This window comes from Mizuhopecten yessoensis, unplaced genomic scaffold, assembly GCF_002113885.1.
Source record: "Mizuhopecten yessoensis strain PY_sf001 unplaced genomic scaffold, ASM211388v2 scaffold11113, whole genome shotgun sequence".
NCBI classification, from domain to species: domain Eukaryota; kingdom Metazoa; phylum Mollusca; class Bivalvia; order Pectinida; family Pectinidae; genus Mizuhopecten; species Mizuhopecten yessoensis.
The window spans coordinates 678,386-696,621 of NW_018408886.1; the positions used below are offsets into that span (position 1 = coordinate 678,386).

The following is an 18,236-nucleotide window of genomic DNA, read 5'->3' on the forward strand; positions in this document are numbered from 1 at the left end:
AGTAGCATGTTGGGATAGTAGTTTGAAAAGGTGGTCGATCAAACTATTAATCCGTAATTGCAGTTTCAATCCACCCTCCGCATTCTGATCAGTACAACTGACCTTTTGTCAATACATCTACTGCTTTGCGGCCTACATACTTGTCTCTGTTTTGCAATTGAACTTAGTAATTGATTATTTATATGTAAGTAAATATAAGAAAGATATATATATACCATTATTCATCTCCTGATTTGCAAATATATAATTATATCACAATAAGGCCGTCGTTGTTACGTATCAATGAGTGTTTGACGTGATTTTTGCCAATGTCGACTCGGATAGTTCGAACTACTCTTTATTGTAGCGGCTATAATTATGTGTAATTCGAACAGGATTGACAATATTTATTTAATTTTGTTCGAACTTACCGGAGGTTTACCATACTTTCAAGATCCCAGGGGTCAAATTTGTAAATATCTTTTAAACAACTTCTTTTGCAATACCAGGAGGCTCTGGGTGATGATATGTGACCAGTAAGTAGCATGTTGGGATAGTAGTTTGAAAATTTCATTTACTCGGGGACATTCTTCAGACAAGGAGACTCAATGTATGAAAATATTTGCAAAATAGCTTTTATTGAGAGTAATTTCCAATGGTTGCTTAGCGATGCAGACCCTCTGGGCCTCTTGTTTCTGTGAGATTCGGTAGTAACAGAAATATCTTATACTACTGTGTCATGGTATAACATGGTATACAGGGTGACAAAGGATGTCAGGTGAGGGATACAGACCCTCTGGGCCTGTTGTTGCTGTGAGATTTGGTAGTAACAGAAATATCTTGTACTACTGTGTCATGGTGTAACATGGTATACAGGGTGACATAGGATGGCAGGTGAGGGATACAGACCCTCTGGGCCTCCTGTTTCTGTGAGATTCGGTAGTAACAGAAATATCTTATACTACTGTGTCATGGTATAACATGGTATACAGGGTGACAAAGGATGTCAGATAACATTAGACTTGTCTGTTTTTTAAATACAACAATGATAAACTGCACTTAGTCAAAGCTTGACTGTCTCCTGGTATCTCGTTGTAAATATTGTGACCTAAAAATAACGGTTTTATCGACTTCAAGGTCAAATATTGTTCAATGACCGAATTTAAAGTATTTCCCATAGTACACCTACACACATGGAGAAACACAGGTAAATAATCAGTAAATAATCAGTTGGCATCTCGTCACACGGTCAGTCCACAGATAGGGAGCAGTGACCTTGTACTGACCAGCTACAATACTTGAATGTACTAGAATGGCTTTTGCTCTGTCACCGATCAAGTCTTATTATAACCAAGTAAGAAATACTGTCAACATTTTAAATCCTTTTTTTTTTGACATCATCTATAGATGATAAGAAATTGTTCTTCCTTGTTTCATTGAGTATATGGAGGATATCTTGTGAGATTGATATAGTATCGCCGGCCCGTCTAATCTGATAATAGTGATCCTTTAGAAAGTTGTGTGATTTATGATACAAGGAATTGTGTATACTGGACATTGTATACAACATAGTTCCAGGGATAGAGCCAACACCATTTCTCTCATTTAGGTTTGGGAATTTATCCCTTGCCCAATAAATCCCAACTTGTCCCGAGCTTGTTGCGAGTGACTTCTATACTTAGTTATACCTAGACATTGTATTGTATTTTTCTGAATATTGCTCAGAAATTAACCATTCAACTGCCCCTCCGGGGTCAAAGTACTTAAAAACCAAGGGTCAAATTAAATTCATTTACCAGGGTGCTCAGAAATTAACCATTCAACTGCCCATTGGGGGTCACAGTACTTAAAACCAAGGGTCAAATTGAATTCTTTTACCAGGGTGTAGATTCCCTTGTAACAAGTGTAGAAGGAGGGCTAGATTTACTTGTAACAAGTGTAGAAGGAGGGCTAGATTCCCTTGTAACAAGTGTAGAAGGAGGGCTAGATTTACTTGTAACAAGTGTAGAAGGAGGGCTAGATTCCCTTGTAACAAGTGTAGAAGGAGGGCTAGATTTACTTGTAACAAGTGTAGAAGGAGGGCTAGATTTACTTGTAACAAGTGTAGAAGGAGGGCTAGATTTACTTGTAACAAGTGTAGAAGGAGGGCTAGATTTACTTGTAACAAGTGTAGAAGGAGGGCTAGATTTACTTGTAACAAGTGTAGAAGGAGGGCTAGATTTACTTGTAACAAGTGTAGAAGGAGGGCTAGATTTACTTGTAACAAGTGTAGAAGGAGGGCTAGATTTACTTGTAACAAGTGTAGAAGGAGGGCTAGATTTACTTGTAACAAGTGTAGAAGGAGGGCTAGATTTACTTGTAACAAGTGTAGAAGGAGGGCTAGATTCCCTTGTAACAAGTGTAGAAGGAGGGCTAGATTTACTTGTAACAAGTGTAGAAGGAGGGCTAGATTTACTTGTAACAAGTGTAGAAGGAGGGCTAGATTTACTTGTAACAAGTGTAGAAGGAGGGCTAGATTCCCTTGTAACAAGTGTAGAAGGAGGGCTAGATTTACTTGTAACAAGTGTAGAAGGAGGGCTAGATTTACTTGTAACAAGTGTAGAAGGAGGGCTAGATTTACTTATAACAAGTGTAGAAGGAGGGCTAGATTCCCTTGTAACAAGTGTAGAAGGAGGGCTAGATTCCCTTGTAACAAGTGTAGAAGGAGGGCTAGATTTACTTATAACAAGTGTAGAAGGAGGGCTAGATTCCCTTGTAACAAGTGTAGAAGGAGGGCTAGATTTACTTATAACAAGTGTAGAAGGAGGGCTAGATTCCCTTGTAACAAGTGTAGAAGGAGGGCTAGATTTACTTATAACAAGTGTAGAAGGAGGGCTAGATTTACTTGTAACAAGTGTAGAAGGAGGGCTAGATTTACTTATAACAAGGGGTCAATGCTTTCCATTAGCTGCAGTGACTGCCTTGGTCTGTAGCTACAGAGATACTTAGTTTCATGTACCATGCAGATAATGTGTAGTACAGTCTCAACGAGGAATCAAATCTGAAAGTGCTTATCAGAATTTAAACTACAATGAGTACTTCAAGATATGCTTGCAGTGCGAAAAAGGTCAACACTCAAAAATGCTCAATTTGATTAAAATTTAGACTTGTAATTCCACTCCACTATGATACACCCTTGTGTTGGAGTGTATGGCAATGGAACGGAGTTAAAAGTCGTATTTTAATTAGATTAAAACACATTACATATATATATATACATTAGATTCTATATTTAATTTATTTTTTACCTGTTTGCCTTAATGTGATGTAATTAATTTTCCAGTTTAACGTCCAAGACATGGAGCATACAGGGGCCTACTATGTCCAGTCTCAGCAGCGCCAGGCCGCCTCTGCCCGGTCACTCATGGAACATATCTCTAAACTGGACATTGACTCGGAGCCACACGAGGTCAGAAAATCAGGCATCATCTGTACCATAGGTAAGATAACTCGGTATAAACTGAAGTCAAAAGATGTATCTCTGCATGAGCCAGACCTCTATGTCTGGCCCTGTGTGGTAAGAAGTGGGACACACTGTATGTTGAGTAAGCTGGACTTCCATACATTTTGTGTGAAATATAGGAAATTCCACCTGCAATAATGAATTGTAGTATTATACCTATATGCTTTGCTGAGTGTTTGAAATTGAATACTTTCACTCCAAGGATGGGATTTGCCTATCTTCAACATATACTTCATTAGAAAATGAAAAGAGTGAAGTGCATAATTTCTAGCTAGATTTTGTCCAGGCTATAATTAACTTTTAAATTGTTCAAGATATTTTTGTGAAACCTAAATGATATTTTGGTTAAAGGTCAAATAAGTGCAAAATTTCCAGTGAAACCTTGGCTACATTCGTGTATCCCGGTTGAAACGGTACGTGTGGCGCAGAAATTTTCCACGATAAACGAACACACTTGGACAGTTCTATAAGCAGAGCTCCACAGTTTCGGAGAATAAAAAACAATGTATCAAGAATATTATATCCTTCTCTCACGCATCCACTAAATTACATAACGTATCTTAAAAATTACATGTGACTTGACATTGTTTAAGAAAGAAATAACACAAATTGGCAATAGTCAGCATTTTAGTTTCCGTCAGGTACGTCTGGACCCCTCAATCTACACGTACCAAATTTTCTTGAGGTCAGCCTCGGTCCAAATCTGTACCTGTCGTTTTCTTTACAGGTTCAACCGTTTCAACCGGATACGCGAATGTACCCCTTGTCTTGGCCATAACTTTTAAACCATTAAAATATCTTGATAAAACTATTCTAGTTAAAAAGTGTGTGTATTGATGCAATGAGTTATCATATATTATCAGCAAGTTTACATTGATGTCATATGGTAAGGGAAGATAACTCTTCATTTCGTATGGTAAGGGAAGATAACTCCTCATATCATATGGTAAGGGAAGATAACTCTTCATATCATATGGTAAGGGATGATAACTCTTCATATTATATGGTAAGGGAAGATAACTCTGTATGTCATTTTATAGGCCCTGCCTGTCGGGATGTTGACGTTCTACAGAAGATGATCATTGAAGGAATGAACATAGCTCGTCTCAATTTCTCACACGGAACTCACGAGGTAACGCACGCAGTAGATCTTCGTCTATAGTTTTAGAATCATACACATAAAAACTCATTTATACGTTTGTGAATTTTCTGGTTATAAACAGGATACGGTATGATGTTTCTTTGTGTTATGTTATTGATCCTCAGGTCTATGACTTCCTGTGGGACCAATTTTATCATAGCTGTCAACCTTCCCTCATTTTGACCAAAATTTATCAATCTCCCACGAAACTCCCACATTCAAGTCCAAACTTGCACAAACTCAAAATCTACATCCTGTGGTTAAATGATTTCCTAGTAACAGCAGGGTGTGTGTAATAATCATAACAGGTGTGTATGAATCCAACGTGGAGTGAGGGGGGTCCCGTCCCTCATTGGACAATTCACAGGATGATTTAGTACATACCACAGATGGAAGTAACTCCAGGGAAGTCAATCAGATCTGCCACCTATGTTGTAGTATGGTAACCTTTGATATTTTTTTCAGTACCATGAGGGAACTATCAAGAACCTTCGCACAGCCATCGAGGGATTCTCTAATCGCCGTCCGGTGGCTATCGCCCTGGACACCAAAGGGCCTGAGATCAGAACGGGACTACTGGAGGGGGTCGGTATAACATGACAGGCATCATTCAATTTGTCTGTAATATTGTAATCCTAGGATATAACACTGATCAGAATGGGACTACTGGAGGTGGTCGGTATAACATGACAGGCATCATTCAATATGTCTGTAATCCTGTAATCCTAGGATATAACACTGAACAGAACAGGACTCCTGGAGGGGGTCAGTATAACATGACAGCCATCATTCAATTTGTCTGTAATCCTGTAATCCTAGGATATAACACTGAACAGAATTGGACTACTGGAGGGGGTCGGTATAACATGACAACCATCATTCAATTTGTCTGTTATCCTCTAATCCTAGGATATAACACTGAACAGAATGGGACTACTGGAGGGCGTCGGTATAACATGACAGGCAGCATTCAATTTGTCTGCAATCCTGTAATCCTAGGATATAGCACGGAACAGAATGCAGTTCAATCCTGTAATCCTAAGATATAACACGGAACAGAATGCAGTTCAATCCTGTAATCCTAAGATATAACACGGAACAGAATGCAGTTCAATCCTGTAATCCTAGGATATAACCCTGAACAGAACGGGACTACTGGTGGGGGACGGTATAACATGACAGGCATCATTCAATTTGTCTGCAATCCTGTAATCCTAGGATATAGCACGGAACAGAATGCAGTTCAATCCTGTAATCCTAGGATATAACACTGAACAGAATGGGACTACTGGAGGGCGTCGGTATAACATGACAGGCATCATTCAATTTGTCTGCAATCCTGTACTCCTAGGATATAACACTGAACAGAATGGGACTACTGGAGGGGGTCGGTATAACATGACAGACATCATTCAATTTGTCTGTAATATTGTAATCCTAGGATATAACACTGAACAGAACGGGACTACTGGAGGGGGTCGGTATAACATGACAGACATCATTCAATTTGTCTGCAATCCTGTAATCCTAGGATATAACACTGAACAGAATGGGACTCCTGGAGGGGGTCGGTATAACATAAAAGGCATCATTCAATTTGTCTGCAATCCTGTAATCCTAGGATATAAAACGGAACAGAATGCAGTTCAATCCTGTAATCCTAGGATATAACACGGAACAGAATGCAGTTCAATGCTCAATTGTGTAGTTTTTTTATGCCTTCAATTTTTTGGGGGGTTTAGTTTAGGAGGGTTCTTATAGCTTAATTGAGTCATTTCGGTACATATATAACAACTCATTGTACATACACTTACAGATTTGTAGACAAATCGTACATATTTTACACCTTTGTGTACATACGCTTCACTGATCATTTGTCTATTGAAGGTGACAGAGTGTAAATATTGTACTAGTCATCGAAACGTCACATAGAAACATTTATTGGTTGTGTTACAAGAATCTTTTGATAATCCATACTTACGAACCTGATGAAAATGTTTAGAAATAGGGTTTTAAGTATGTTACTATGTTTTACAAGGAGTCCAAGTACTCAAGTAGATGCTACAATGGTATGTGACGGGCATATATTGCTCCGACCCATTCCTATCTTTCATTTGTGGCTTTCTTTTTTAATCGTGTTTGACCTTTACAGGGGCCATCAGCAGAGTTGACCCTCATTACAGGAGCGACCATTAAAATAACTACTGACGACCAGTACATGGAGAAGTGCTCCAAGGACGTGCTCTGGGTCGACTACAAAAATATCACCAAGGTTATGAAGGTCAAGGACAGGATTTTCATTGACGACGGCCTGATCTCGGCTGTCGTACAAGAAGTAGGTAAGTAGTCTGGTATTCCTATTAAATTTTCATTGACGACGGCCTCATTTCGGACGTTGTACAAGAAGTAGGTAAGTAGTCTGGTATTCCTACCAAATCTTCATTGACGATGGCCTCATCTCAGCTGTACTCCAAAAGATGCGAGTACAAAGTTGAAACAAAGCTGTCAGTCAAACTTAAAATCAATGAAACTAGTACAAATCCTAACCAAAGGTAATTTTATATAGAGATAATAATGATATATAATTTATATAGAGATAATAATAATAATATATAATTTATATAGAGATAATAATGATATATAATTTATAGAAATTCACAAAAGCTAACCATCGTAGAACTGTTAACATCGTAGAACTGTTAACATCGTAGAACTGTAAACATCGTAGAACTGTTCCTATTTACTGTATGCAGCAGTAGACAGGCTTCCCGAAAAACTTACAAGAAACATATTTCAGGTAAAATGAGATACTTCTTGCAACTGCTTAATGAGACAACCATGTGCTTTGTGTTATATAGGGGCAGACTTCCTCATGTGTCAGATAGAGAACGGAGGAGACCTGGGCAGTAAGAAGGGCTGCAACCTTCCAGGGATCGCTGTAGATCTACCCGCTGTGTCGGAGAAGGACAAAGCTGATCTACTATTTGGTGTTAAACATGGTGTAAGGGCTAATCACATAAGTGCCACCGAGACCGCTGTTTCTTAGTTCACTGACTGGAGATAAACCCTGGATTACAGATTACTTATCTTTGTGGTCACGTTATGCAAACTTGCCAACTCTCCCTATTTAGAAGGGGTCCCACAATTTTGGATCCTTAAATTTAGTATTTTCAACCAGTGAATTTGCCAAACTATTGTTATATTCTAAGATCTAATGATTTAAACTGAAAAAACTACGCAAAATATGTCCTTTTAAAGGCTTATTGGTCTCTATATATAATTGGAATAATGATTAGTTAAGCATATAATTATCACATGATCAGTGACTTCAAGGCTGTACTGGATGTACAAATCATAATAGATCAAATCAGAATCCTGAAACCAACAGATGTCACAATAAAATACCATCTGTAAGAATGCATTTTAGGAAAAAAACTTATTCTGATCATATTGACATCAGTAATATTTATTATTATACCTTCTGTTAAAATCTCGTAATCTGATTGGTTGAGAAAGATGTGAACATTTTCAATGTTACTTGCTCGTTTTACATAGATAAAGAAGACAGGGTGAATATTCCAAAAAATATCACATGCGCCAAACGTATGCGTGCACGGCTTGTCCCAGTGCCAGGGTGTTATTCCAAAAATTGTTACATGCGCCAAACGTATGCGTGCACGGTTCGTCCCAGTGCCAGGGGGTTATCAAATCACATTCATGGTTGGTTCATTCGACAACTGTTGAGATGAAGTCTTGGTTTATGTCAAATCAACACAAGGACCTTTAAAAATGGTGAAGTGGTGAAAAACCTAAACATGACACTCGGTATAATAAAATAAAAATCGCATTCATGAGAGGGCGATATTGCATATTTTCACCCCTCGGAAAGCATTGTTGACCTCGGCTTCGCCTCGGTCAACAATGCTTCCTTGGGGTGAAAATATGCAATATTGCCCTCTCATGAATGTGATATTTATATACTAGCATATGCCTGTTGCTAATTCCTAACTCAGATAGTAGCTACAACATCATGTGATGAGTCTGTTGATATGTTACAGACCCCACTCAAGAATAGAAAGTGTTACAGACTATTACTAAAAATAGGTCAGGGTATTTTCAGGTCTGTAAATCTGTAATGGAAACTATTCTAAAAATAGAATTTGTCTGTTGTAATTTCTCCAATCGACCATACTTGTCAACTTTTTGAAATTTCTATGGGGGAGATTATGCATGCTCATGATGAAAAGCATAAATAAAATGTGTTTATGTACACCCTAGGGGGAAAAATACACTTTAAATGGCATGTATGATAGTTTGAGCTGTTCATTCAGATGATTTGTTTTTAGCAAATTCACTGGTTCGAAATGCTCAATTTTAGGGTCCAATCTCGGGAGTCTCCCTCCAAAGTAGGGAGAGTTGGCAAGTGTGTAATCCGATTGAAGAGGACAGATGTCCTGTGACAAATATGTAAATATTTTAAAAACTCCATTCCAACAACAGAAATAGGTGTTACAGGCTATACTGGACTATAACATCATTTGTGACACAAGGCTGAATTAGTGGCTTTATATGACATGTGGACGTCGGTCTACCCAAGATATGCCGACCTGGTCAGAGCAATACTCATTTCTGCCCTCGCTCTCGATGAATACTGCTCTTACCTGCAGGTCTGTAAGTTTTGGGAAGACTTCACCTGAAGTCCATATTTGTATAATATTTGTGTGGTATAATATTTAACAACATCATCGGTAAATACTACCTTATACTTACAATAGGTGGACATGGTGTTCGCCTCCTTCATCAGGAGTGGTCAGCACATCCAAGACATCCGCGACGTCCTCGGTCCCGACGGTGCTAACATTAAAATCATTGCCAAGATTGAGAACCACGAAGGAGTGAAAAGGTAGGCAGAGCCCTTGTTGAACATTGATACGACATGGCACAGTAATTCAAACGGGAACTAATAAAATTACAAAATGTCATCTTCAAAAAATATCTGAAGAGTCCGATACTGTACCTTTGTGTTCCAAGTTTCCAGACGGTTATAATTTGAGTCTTTTTACGTGGTATTTCAATATTTTGAAGAAAAACCAGATGGAAAACTCCAACAGCCCGACTTTAACTCGTATTATAAAAGTGGGGTTGACTGTAGCCTACCAATTACCAGGGATGTGATTCTTCCTCTCTTCAGAGAATTGCCTCTCTCCCATGATTTCAAATGTTCTTGATTTGTTTTGAAACATTGAAATATTCAGTTTCTAAGAGAGTGAGGTGTGTTCCTCCTTTTCTGCAATTCCCAATTATATGGATCCTTGAATTACACTTGACAATTAAATTGAGCAAGTGTTTCTTTCCTTTAATTTTTAGTATTTCTCAATTTGTGTTTTGTGGAATCACAAAGGGTCATGTTAAACTAGCTGATGATGAGGCAGCATTGTTTGTCAGGATTAAATTCTTCTCTGGAAATTTGTTTTACTTGTAAAAATCATTCAAAAGGGCTTGTTTAATGAAACACTAATTCCTATTTGTTTGCTTGACTACCAGATTTGACGAGATCCTGAAGGAGACGGACGGAGTCATGGTGGCTCGTGGTGACCTTGGCATAGAGATTCCGGCGGAGAAAGTCTTCCTCGCCCAAAAGATGATGATCAGTCGCTGTAACCGCAAAGGCAAGCCAGTCATCTGTGCCACACAGATGCTTGAAAGCATGGTGAAGAAGCCGCGACCAACCAGGGCCGAGTCGAGTGACGTGGCCAATGCCGTCCTAGACGGAGCTGACTGTGTCATGTTGTCAGGAGAGACTGCCAAGGGAGATTACCCACTTGAGTCGGTCAAGATGATGCACAAGGTTCTCATTGTTGTCTCCCTCTAAAAGTATTATAAGTAGTAAAAAAAACTTTCCCAAATTTTACATAAAAAAGGTCCCCTGGCTTGAGCTTAGTGAGCTTATGCCGTGACACCGCATCTGCCAGCCGCCCGGTGTCAAAATTTTCTTAAAACAACCTTTTCACAATAACCAGTAGGCCTAGCGTAATGATATTTAGACAATAGTATACTGGGTTGAAAGGCTTTCATATTTGTTCAAATAAATGACCTTGAATTACGTTCAGATAAACATCTGAATATTGTTGCTAATCTCTAACAACCTTCTAGCTGAATGAAAGTAACAAACTGTACCTCATCACTCCCCCAGTATATCTATCTCAATAATCGTCAACTCAAAGCTGGTGGACCTATGAAAACATTTCATGTATCAAGAGTGCCATAGGATTTGCAATGTTGTGTATCTTTTTAGTGTACAAAAGTAATTGTTAAATGTCTGCAATGTTGTGTTTCGTTTTAGTGTACAAAAGTAATTGTTAAATGTCTGCAATGTTGTGTATCTTTTTAGTGTACAAAAGTAATTGTTAAATATCTGCATTGTTGTGTATCTTTTTAGTGTACAAAAGTAATTGTTAAATGTCTGAAATGTTGTGTATCTTTTTTGTGTTAAAAAGTAATTGTTAAATGTCTACAATGTTGTGTATCTTTTTATTGTACAAAAGTAATTGTTAAATATCTGCATTGTTGTGTATCTTTTTAGTGTTCAAAAGTAATTGTTAAATGTCTGCAATGTTGTGTATCTTTTTTGTGTTCAAAAGTAATTGTTAAATGTCTGCAATTTTATGTATCTTTTTAGTGTACAAAAGTAATTTTTAAATGTCTGCAAGTAATTGTTAAATGTCTGCACAATTTTATGTATTTTTTTAGTGTACAAAAGTAATTTTTAAATGTCTGCAATGTTGTGTCAACCTTATTTTGAGTGGAGAGACCTGAACTTGTTATTTAATGATTACAGATCTGTCGGGAGGCTGAGTCGGCCGTGTATACCAGTCAGTACTTTGAGGAGATCCGTAAGGATAATGCCCAAAACTTTGAGGTCACTAACACTGTCGCCATCGCTGCTGTCGAGGCATCCTTCCACTGCAACGCTGCCGCCATCATCGTCATCACTACAACAGGACGGTAATGATCCCCTTAAAACACTGATCACGTTAGTCAGTCGTGTGGGTAATGATCCCCTCAAAACACTGATTACGTTAGTCAGTCGTGTGGGTAATGATCCCCTCAAAACACTGATTACGTTAGTCACAGTCGTGTGGGTAATGAACCCCTCAACACACTGATCATGTTAGTCACAGACGTTTGGGACACATCATGTTGATATTACTTCGACATAACAACCTGAACATTGCAATAGAGATATGGAGATAATTATCATATACTATTGTTAAAAAAAACTCCTATTGGAGCAACAGTCGGGATACAGAATGGGAGGATTTGTTTAAACAATTTTCAAGACTGGTTTCATAATCGGCTTTATAAGAAGGTGTTTTACGACAGGTTTTATTGGAGGCAGGTTTTGGTGGCGGCATTTTTCATTGGAGGCAAGTTTCAGTAAGGCATTGTTTGTTAGAGACAGACATTGGAGACAAGTTTCAGTAAGGCATTGTTTGTTAGAGACAGACATTGGAGGCAAGTTTCAGTGAGACATTGTTTGTTAGAGACAGACATTGGAGACAAGTTTCAGTAAGGCATTGTTTGTTAGAGACAGACATTGGAGGCAAGTTTCAGTAAGGCGTTGTTTGTTAGAGACAGACATTGGTAAGGCATCTTTCTTAAGTTGACCTAAAACATAATACAATTCTTTAATCAGACTAGACGCAAATCTATCTATTTCAGGTAGCCATAGAACTCTAGAATTTATATTTAGAAAATCTAGTTCATAGGACCTGTATCACGCAAGTTGTGTTTTGGATTCTGATGTACATTGACATGACTGTCTTGTTGTATTACAGGTCTGCCCAACTGATTTCCAAGTACCGCCCCCGATGCCCAATCCTGGCAATCACGCGCAAGGCCCAGACTGCTCGCCAGAGTCATTTATACCGTGGCGTGTTCCCCATACATTATGCAGGTAAGTGATAATGCCAGAAACTTTCACCTCACAACTTCAACAATGGCTGACCCCAGCAAATGTTCAGAAATGGTGGGATGGGGTGTGAAAACTGTATGTACTACCCACTGTACCCAGTGTTTACGATCATGCTGTTTCCATAACAGTGCGAATCTTGATAAGTTAACAAGTTGTACTTGTATTGCAGGGAACTGATATTTCATGTCCTACATCATTCCTATATGATGTGGGTCAAAATGATTGTCTCTAGGGAACCAAAGTCTTAAATCAGCTACTCAAATACTGCTACATTTTCTTCTTCTTTGTCAAACTGGTGTCTGCCAACTTCCTGATTTTTTTTCCTTTTTGATAATATACATATATTTTACAATTCTCTCCATGTGAAACTGGTGTCAGGCATCTTTATGTACTTTGTTTTGACGCAGTATTAATCTCCGTTTCAATCCTTCTCCTGTAAAACTGGTGTCGGCCAACTTTATGTACTTTTGTTTTGACGCAGTATTAATCTCCGTTTCAATCCTTCTCCTGTAAAACTGGTGTCGGCCAACTTTATGTACTTTTGTTTTACGCAGTATTAATCTCCGTTTCAATCCTGCTCCTGTAAAACTGGTGTCGGGCATCTTTATGTACTTTGTTTTGACGCAGTATTAATCTCTGTTGCAATCCTGGTCCTGTAAAACTGGTGTCGGGCATCTTTATGTCCTTTTTTTTGACGCAGTATTAATCTCCGTTGCAATCCTGGTCCTGTAAAACTGGTGTCGGCCAACTTTATGTACTTTTGTTTTCAGGCAGTATTAATCTCCGTTGCAATCCTGGTTCTGTAAAACTGGTGTCGGCCAACTTTATGTACTTTTGTTTTACGCAGTATTAATCTCCGTTGCAACCCTGGTCCTGTAAAACTGGTGTCAGGCAACTTTATGTACTTTTGTTTTACGCAGTATTAATCTCCGTTGCAATCCTGCTCCTGTAAAACTGGTGTCGGCCAACTTTATGTACTTTTGTTTTGATGCAGTGTTAATCTCCGTTGCAATCCTGGTCCTGTTTAAACTGGTATCGGCCAACTTTATGTACTTTTGTTTTACGCAGTATTAATCTCCGTTTCAATCCTGCTCCTGTAAAACTGATGTCGGGCAACTTTATGTACTTTTGTTTTGACGCAGTATTAATCTCTGTTTCAATCCTGCTCCTGTAAAACTGATGTCGGCCGACTTTATGTACTTTTGTTTTGACGCAGTGTTAATCTCCGTTTCAATCCTGCTCCTGTAAAACTGATGTCGGGCGACTTTATGTACTTTTGTTTTGACGCAGTATTAATATCCTTTGCAATCCTGGTCCAGTAAAACTGATGTCGGGCGACTTTATGTACTTTTGTTTTGACGCAGTATTAATCTCCGTTTCAATCCTGGTCCTGTAAAACTGGTGTCGGGCATCTTTATGTACTTTTGTTTTGACGCAGTATTAATCTCCGTTTCAATACTGCTCCTGTAAAACTGGTGTGGGGCATCTTTATGTACTTTTGTTTTGACGCAGTATTAATCTCCGTTTCAATCCTGCTCCTGTAAAACTGGTGTCGGGCGACTTTATGTACTATTGTTTTGACGCAGTATTAATCTCCGTTTCAATCATGGTCCTGTAAAACTGGTGTCTGGCATCTTTATGTACTTTGTTTTGACGCAGTGTTAATCACCTCCTGCTCCACTTAAACACTAGCTGTATGTATGTGGTATCACAACTGGCCGAGTCCTTTGCTGTGCTCCACTCTGACTTCTATAGGAGTGTTCAAAACACCAGTTTGGGAATCGGGGAGAGGACATGAACCACTGACATTTTTGTTCTGATATTTAGAACAATATACTGAGATACTGTAATGGAAGTCTGGTGTTTGGCGTACTTTTGAAAATAGATTATCTTTCTGATCAAGTATTTATCAAACCAGTGCGCACTGCTGTGTCGTTAGGAAATTTGAAGGATATTGCTACATGATTAATATTGTCCCTAGTCTGACACTGTATCTAGATTTTACACTGAATCAATAAACAGATGTGTCCATATTGACATTCCTTCATTTCCTTCAAACTCTTTTGGTTGTTCCTCTTCATACTGTTGTGATTAATTGTCTGCCGACAACTTATAAACAATCAAGCGCTCGCACACAGAATAGACAGGTGTTATACAGAATGGCAGATTGTGTTGTTTTTTTTCTCACATTGAACTTATTGTTATGTTTATTTCACCTAGAGGCTAGAATCAGCACATATAATTAACATTTTTTATGCAACAGGTAGTCAGAATTCAAGTTTCAAATCTATCAACTTGGTGTGCACGTGGTCAGATGTCAAAAGTGACATAGAGTCTGGGTTTATTGGATGTTCAATTTTGTTTACAAGATAAATTGTGATGGATTTTGACAGCAGACAATAAATTCTAAATCTGATCCAAGTTAGTAGGCAGTGTGGGTAGTGTTTATGTTCTGTGTTGTTGTGTGTATACCGTAGATGTTTACTCTAGGCGTGCATCATTATCGTTCTGTGTTGTTGTTGTGTATACTGTAGGTGTTTACTCTAGGCGTGGATCATTATCGTTCTGTGGTGTTGTTGTGTATACTGTAGATGTTTACTCTAGGCATGGGTCATTATCGTTCTGTGTTGTTGTGTGTATACCGTAGATGTTTTCTCTAGGCGTGGATCATTATCGTTCTGTGGTGTTGTTGTGTATACTGTAGATGTTTACTCTAGGCGCGGATCATTATCGTTCTGTGTTGTTGTGTGTATACCGTAGATGTTTTCTCTAGGCGTGGATCATTATCGTTCTGTGTTGTTGTGGGTATACCGTAGATGTTTACTCTAGGCGTGCATCATTATCGTTCTGTGTTGTTGTTGTGTATACTGTAGATGTTTACTCTAGGCATGGATCATTATCGTTCTGTGTTGTTGTGTGTATATTGTAGATGTTTACTCTAGGTGTGGATCATTATTGTAATATGCTTCATGTATGCACAACCCTTCACCTTTAACCTATTGACCTTTGAACTGCTGCTCTACCTACCCATGTATCTCCTCGCTTTTATAAGTGTCAGTCTACTATGTAGCTAGTCTTACTAAATCCTGTGTGACTTGTCTTTGTATAATGTGTAGACTAGGCCAAATAGTATGTGTGTTTCAGGTTTCCCTTACTCTTTTATATGAGTTTTTGTCCCCATTTGATACTTAAATTTAACCACGAGCCATAATCTTTCAAAGGTGTAATTCCTAATAAATTCCTGTAGAATTCTCCCGCCGAAACTTCTACAATACTCAGTCTTGTCAAACTCAAATTCTTCAATGTTGTTATATAACACGCTACAGTTACTGTATGGAATCTGACAACACTGCCTGATTGCTCACATCCTGCTCACATTTTACTCAAAATGTGTGACGCCCCTCAAAATTCACAAGTTGTAAGACACGTATATATATAAGCATCCAGGTTTTTAATGCTACAGAACATGATCCCAGATACAATGTTATCAGACCTAACACTGAAGTGTATAGAAGAGTAATGGACTAGTCGACCTGGGCCCATATTCATGAAACCGTTCTCATGCTCAGGCATGGATTATGTGCTCAAACCAACTTTCTTGTTACTCGCTGAAATCATGTGAAATGATCAAAAAAGTCATGTTTAAACCTTTAAAACAGTATTCGGCTTTAAGTCTCATCAATATTCTTCCATATCATTTATAAAATAAGATTTAATTATTAATTCACAACCAGAACAAGAAATTCAGCTTGAGCACAAAATACAAGCTTGAGTATGTGAACGGTTTTATGAATACGGATCCATGTCCAGTTGAACCTCGTTATCCAGTGAAATGTTGACATTATAAAGGGGTGTAGCAGTGTGTCAGTCGGGGACAGGTGGAAACAGTGATGGGCATTCTATTGAGGTTACACTATATCAATGATATTGTAGGAAGTTTTCACAGGAAACCTGAAACACAACATAAACTTAGTGGTGCTTTTCCTGCCTGTGCTTAATTAGGATGTAGTCTCTAACCTGCATGCCCTTGCTTGACCTTTGAACTTTGCAGAACCACGAGAAAATCTTTGGACAGCAGACATGGACAAACGTGTGTATGAAACGATCGGCTTTGGTCGAGAAAAGTGCATCCTTAAAACGGGTGACCTGGTAGTGTTATTGAGTGGTTGGCAAGCAGGGAGTGGCAATACCAACACGATCCGTATACTGACAATGTCGGACGGAGAGAACACGCCCATTCACCATTGTCTACCCAACACCACCCATACTGATTAAACATCACCAACCACCTTACTGAAGTGCCCTGAACATTTTGAACATTTTACCTGTGATAGTCAGTGCCATACAATTCTGTGATACAACATACCTGTATTCCCTCAGTAATTAGTATTGGAGTTCTCCTGTGATACAACATACCTGTATTCCCTCAGTAATTAGTATTGGAGTTCTCACCCTCCCTCCAGATCCCTATGGAGAACCCCCCAGAACCTACCAGTGCATCGTTCCATAATATGTATACCATTATATACCATTAGTGTTGTATTAGGCAGCTCAAACGGACCTTCCTGTAACGATGAATGCATCAGTGTAAAAATAGGTGTACTATAGCTGTTATTGCAATATTAGACATCAGGGGTGTTTAAAAATCATCTCTCAGGGAGCACTTCTACAGACCTTCTTTAAGATCAAGAAACATGTAAATGTCCATTTTTTCAAATTTTGTTCCACGTCTATTTCAAAATAATTCTCCTAAGCATCCAAGGCACTTGTCTTTTACTTTATAGATTATTTATCTTTACTAGGAAGATGATAATGAAATTAAATGATAGTGTGAGTAACTGATGCTGGAGAGAATTTAATGATAATGTTATTGAGGACCTGCTCCCTTTATGTATTAGGGGCCAAAAAGAGGTGTATCATGGATTGATGTGGAGGGTGCATATTACCACAGTTATGATAGCAAATATTTATTGAAAGTCTATTCAAAGGTGTAATTCCCTTCCCTTTCTATGTGTACACAAAATTGTTTAAAAACCGAGCGACAGAGAAATTTTACAAAATATGGTATACAGAATGGGCTGGACAGACTGGGGTTGTGTATGGAATTTGTTCCTAGTTCATTGTTGATCTCGTCTGTTGTCCTTTTGACCTGTTTATATTGCTGATGATGAATGCAACATGTGCAATATTTATTGAAAATGTTAATGACATTATTTCCTTGGTGTTGTGTTTTGTTGTCACCCATGTGGGTAAGTGAAATGGGCGCTACATCCGTCCGTCCGTCCGTCCGCTGATTACTCCACTACTTGGTTCCTGATCCATCTTATTGGTTTCTGGAATACATGAAAGGGTATTGGCTAAAACCGGTGAATGGATCTAAAGTCTGAAAATAAGCTGACCTGTAAATACTAGTGTTACAGTACAATGACTTTCATTAAAAATAAGAGGTATTCAAGATATGATGATTACTGGGTATTAGGGGAGAGAGTCATAATTGTTAGCATTTGTTTTCTGGCCTCCTTATGTATTTTCAGAGTAATAGCCTTAAACAGAAAACTAGTACCACAGGGAAACATGTCTTAATAGTATACAGAGTTACATGTACAGTAGGTTAAGGTCATTACAAACAGTATACAGGG

The 18,236-nt window shown here is 38.5% G+C and overlaps 1 protein-coding gene across 7 annotated transcripts in view; it reads left to right on the forward strand.

The window, feature by feature from the left end:
• Window positions 1-17,810, forward strand: part of LOC110466024 (pyruvate kinase PKM-like) — a 47,493-nt gene extending 29,683 nt beyond the window's left edge. For 6 of the 7 annotated variants that reach the window (XM_021522274.1, XM_021522276.1, XM_021522279.1 and 3 more), the window contains 10 exons: window positions 3,302-3,458; window positions 4,522-4,613; window positions 5,088-5,207; window positions 6,775-6,961; window positions 7,481-7,623; window positions 9,398-9,525; window positions 10,167-10,470; window positions 11,461-11,627; window positions 12,461-12,579; window positions 16,649-17,810. In XM_021522274.1, coding sequence (XP_021377949.1) covers window positions 3,302-3,458; window positions 4,522-4,613; window positions 5,088-5,207; window positions 6,775-6,961; window positions 7,481-7,623; window positions 9,398-9,525; window positions 10,167-10,470; window positions 11,461-11,627; window positions 12,461-12,579; window positions 16,649-16,872 — 1,641 coding nt within the window. In that variant the 3' untranslated portion in view covers window positions 16,873-17,810. Of the gene's footprint in view, window positions 1-1,276; window positions 1,334-3,301; window positions 3,459-4,521; window positions 4,614-5,087; window positions 5,208-6,774; window positions 6,962-7,480; window positions 7,624-9,397; window positions 9,526-10,166; window positions 10,471-11,460; window positions 11,628-12,460; window positions 12,580-16,648 lie in introns of those variants that run through there. The other variant, XM_021522275.1, reaches the window with a different exon arrangement.
• Window positions 17,811-18,236: the final 426 nt, after the last annotated feature.